The 3,605-nt window shown below is 30.0% G+C and overlaps 2 protein-coding genes across 2 annotated transcripts; both read right to left on the bottom strand.

Annotated features, from left to right (window-relative positions):
- Nucleotides 1-501, bottom strand: LOC111040950 (the record flags this gene model as incomplete). Its single annotated transcript, XM_022325046.1, has 2 exons — nucleotides 184-501; nucleotides 1-114 (listed from the first exon to the last, which is right to left on the bottom strand). Coding segments are annotated over exons 1-2 (333 nt in total), but the record flags the coding sequence as incomplete, so codon positions are not given.
- Nucleotides 502-751: 250 nt separating this feature from the next.
- LOC111040954 lies at nucleotides 752-1,996 on the bottom strand. The gene has a single exon (XM_022325048.1). The coding sequence runs from the start codon at nucleotides 1,643-1,645 to the stop codon at nucleotides 752-754; it is 894 nt and encodes a 297-aa protein (XP_022180740.1). The 5' UTR covers nucleotides 1,646-1,996.
- Between the last annotated feature and the right edge of the window lie 1,609 nt (nucleotides 1,997-3,605).

Below are 3,605 nucleotides of genomic sequence, written 5' to 3' on the forward strand. Positions count from 1 at the left end.
TTTCGTTGGTCCAATGGTACCCAGTTGACGCTGTGCGACTTTAGTTTCGTCTGCTGCATTTTTATGCCTCATCTTTGTAATCAATGTCCAAATTGTCGGATGCTTGTGATTCACCTAAATAAATATTAAATAAATTATATTGAATAATTGAATTTTAATACCTAATAATAAAAATGTACTTACTAAGTTTGAAAACCGATTATTCCATCCCTCACATATATTGTTAGTCCGATCTCCGTTGTTTAATGTTGCGTCTCTTACATTCCAGACAGATGGTGGAAAATTAGGAGATGTTTTTCGCAATTTTATTCGTGTCTCCGATTGCCCGTTCCCAACTCTTCTATACGCCCCTATATATGTGCGCTCAAAATACTCGACCAAATCTGTAGCTTCTTCAGGCATGACACTTTTTAAATAGGTTAAGCCTTGAAAAAAACAAGCTATTTATAGACATTTGAAGTTTTAATTTTTTAAAGTACTATGTTAAAGTGTATCTACATACTACTTTGCACAAAATTAAATTACGATATTGGTTTTTTTGTTATAATTTTAAGATATTATTTGTTGGTATATGAAACTTTTAGAGTATATCGTTATATTTTATATACACACAATGTCTTCGCTCAGAACCGTTTTTCTAATACAATGATATTTTAAGTTTTATCTAGTTACCTGTATTAATATCATTTATTGGTAAAAACGCCAGGCTGTCTAACATGCCACAAAAATGGGCAAACTCTTCATTTGACCTTTACAATTGTTCAAGACCTAACTGTTGTATTTTTCTGTGTGTACTTTGACAGAGATGGAAAAAGCATCCTTGGATTTGTACATCTTCTCCAATAACAGTTTTTATAGCATTGATTACTGCTTTTTCAAAGTCCACATTAATTATTTGTGGATCCGGAAACAAATTTCTTTCAGCACATTTATGTATTATGATTTTAAGCATTTCTTCGTAACTCGTTTCTGTTTTATTTTTAAGTAAAATAAAAGCGGCTGTTATTAAAACACTATGTACTTTAACACGAATGACGTAGAGTTGTTGGAATATTAGTGGAGCCATTGAAAAATTTCCGTCCATATACCAGATAGAAGCTTCAGTTAAATATTTTAAACAATTATCTGTTGCAAAAACAATTATCCGTTCAGTTTCGTCAATTCCGTTATCGTGCAACAAAAATCGTGTTAATTTGTCATCCAAATAACACCAATCATTCTCAATAACTAATTGATTAAGATGGTTAGGATTAATTGGATTGTTTTTCGATTTTTGTCTCCTTAATCGTCTTTTTACGGTTTCTTCGGCTGGCATCAGAGCTTTTGTGTCACGGTCCACTTTTGCTACCACTTCTGAAAAAATTTGTCCTGGCTTTTTTTCGTGTTGTTTTGCAAGTTGGAGCATTTCATTCACACATTTTGTGACATTAATTTTCCCTGTGTTTTTGGCACATGTGATCAGATGACGTGTGATGACGTGTGGTTCAGAATAGTCCAATTCAGATTTTAATATTCCTGGACATTTCAATAAATTTGATTTCACGCAGCGCCATGACATGTTTTTGATACCTATATATTTTACAGTATACATGTGCCCTTCAAATATGGCTTTTAAACCACCTTTGTTCGATCTCGTTACTTCCATTTATAATTAATTTTTAATAAATTTATAAACTGCACTTCACTACGTTAAGTCGTTAACACGGAAACCGAAAGACGTTGACGCTTGACGACGATGAAGACATATGATAGATTTATACGTAACGATAACTGTAATTTGTCGGAGTTTGAAAACCGGACACTAAATAAAGATAGTAATGTAGTATACTAATACTACTATAGGTACGATATAACAAAATCTAATAAATAATAATCCCACACTAATCTTGTCGATAATTTAAACGATAAGCTAGGTAGGTACGTGAAATTTCCAGGTTAAAATACAATTATTATTATATGTTAGTATTATATGTTATATATTATAGTACATATGTATATAAACATCACAATATAAATTTATTAATAAAATTGTAATTGTTGAGCTATAATGATTTATACCGATAGCTAATAAAAAAAAAAAAAAAAATTATTAATAATACATATTTTTTAGTATTGTCGTATATTATTAATATTTGTCATTTCAAGATTTGGATATTTTGACCGTTGGATATTTTGACCGTTGGATATTTTGTCCTTGGATATTTTGGTTTGGATATTTTGTCCGTGGATATTTTGTCCTTGGATATTTTGACCGATTACCGGAAATTTCTATTTTTGACTCACAAAATTACTAACTAAATCGAATTTGCTTCCAGGAACTTACCTCGAAGTTGATCATTAGATCATTTCGATATTATACTCCCAGCTAAATATTTTTTTCAATATTTTTATTAAAATAATTATTTGATAACCTTGGTTAGGAACTACGAACTACCCATAAAATATTAATCAATATTTTTTTTTAACTCTATAAGAATTCTAAATATTATCAATCAAAAAATTATCTTATTGAACAATACATATCTAAGTTTTATTAGGTTAAGTAAATTATTATGAATTCATAAATAATCAATTCTTTTAATTTTAAGTATGGTTTTTGATATTTTAAAATGTTAATAATATATTAAAATCATACAAACTTGGGCTTTCAAACAAAAACAATTTCCATAATTTAGAAATTTTAAGAATTTTGTAAACAGACAAAATATGGAAGCATGGATAACTCCCAAACCTTAAATAAGCTGTGTACCTACATGTAAAAGAAAAACACACCTGTCCATTTGTACATAATAAATAATAATAATATAATACCTATACGAGATCACGCCTATATATTATATTATTTAGTTCGCAGTTGTATCATGTGGGTAAATGTGGTGATGCAGCCGTCTCGTACGTTCAGCTGTTGAGGGCAAAAAACGCTTAAATGTTATTTTATAAAATGCTTGAGGGGCGGTTTAAATGTACAATGCCGCGTTCGAGATGAATAGCGTTCACTAACACTGTGGATTGTGTATATTATATAATTATATAAGTATTATAGGTATTATTATAAAGCCTACTATATAAAAAGTGCATTGTACCTTTAGGTATAGCAGCTGTTCTGACGATTTGAAGACGAACAAAAAAAAAAAATACGTTACTTACATAATAAACCATGTAGTTTTTCGTGCCGGCAGCTGTCGGCTGTTTAGATTATACGAAATACTACCCTCCCATCAGCGATCAGCCACTATTGTACACGATATTCTGAACGACACAATTATTTCTACAACAAACAAAATCACGAATACGTCTCTACCTCGGCCATCCTATATACTAATATCACTATACGGCCATAAATCACGGAAAAAAGCCAAGAAAAAAAATCAAATAGCACTCATACTTCTAATTATTAATTACCATTTCGTGTGTACCTACCTATAACAAAATACAATTTATGACATTATTTTCGTCATCATACGTTATATGTATTATTAATTGAGTCCCTGAATATAAGATTGCCTATAATTGCTATAATAATTTATGGATTATTAGTAAAGAAGAGGTACATGTGTTGACATTTGTAATTAATTTTTTTCTGATCTTTTTTCTTCGGACTTTTT

Source organism: Myzus persicae, unplaced genomic scaffold (assembly GCF_001856785.1).
Source record: "Myzus persicae strain clone G006 unplaced genomic scaffold, MPER_G0061.0, whole genome shotgun sequence".
NCBI lineage: Eukaryota > Metazoa > Arthropoda > Insecta > Hemiptera > Aphididae > Myzus > Myzus persicae.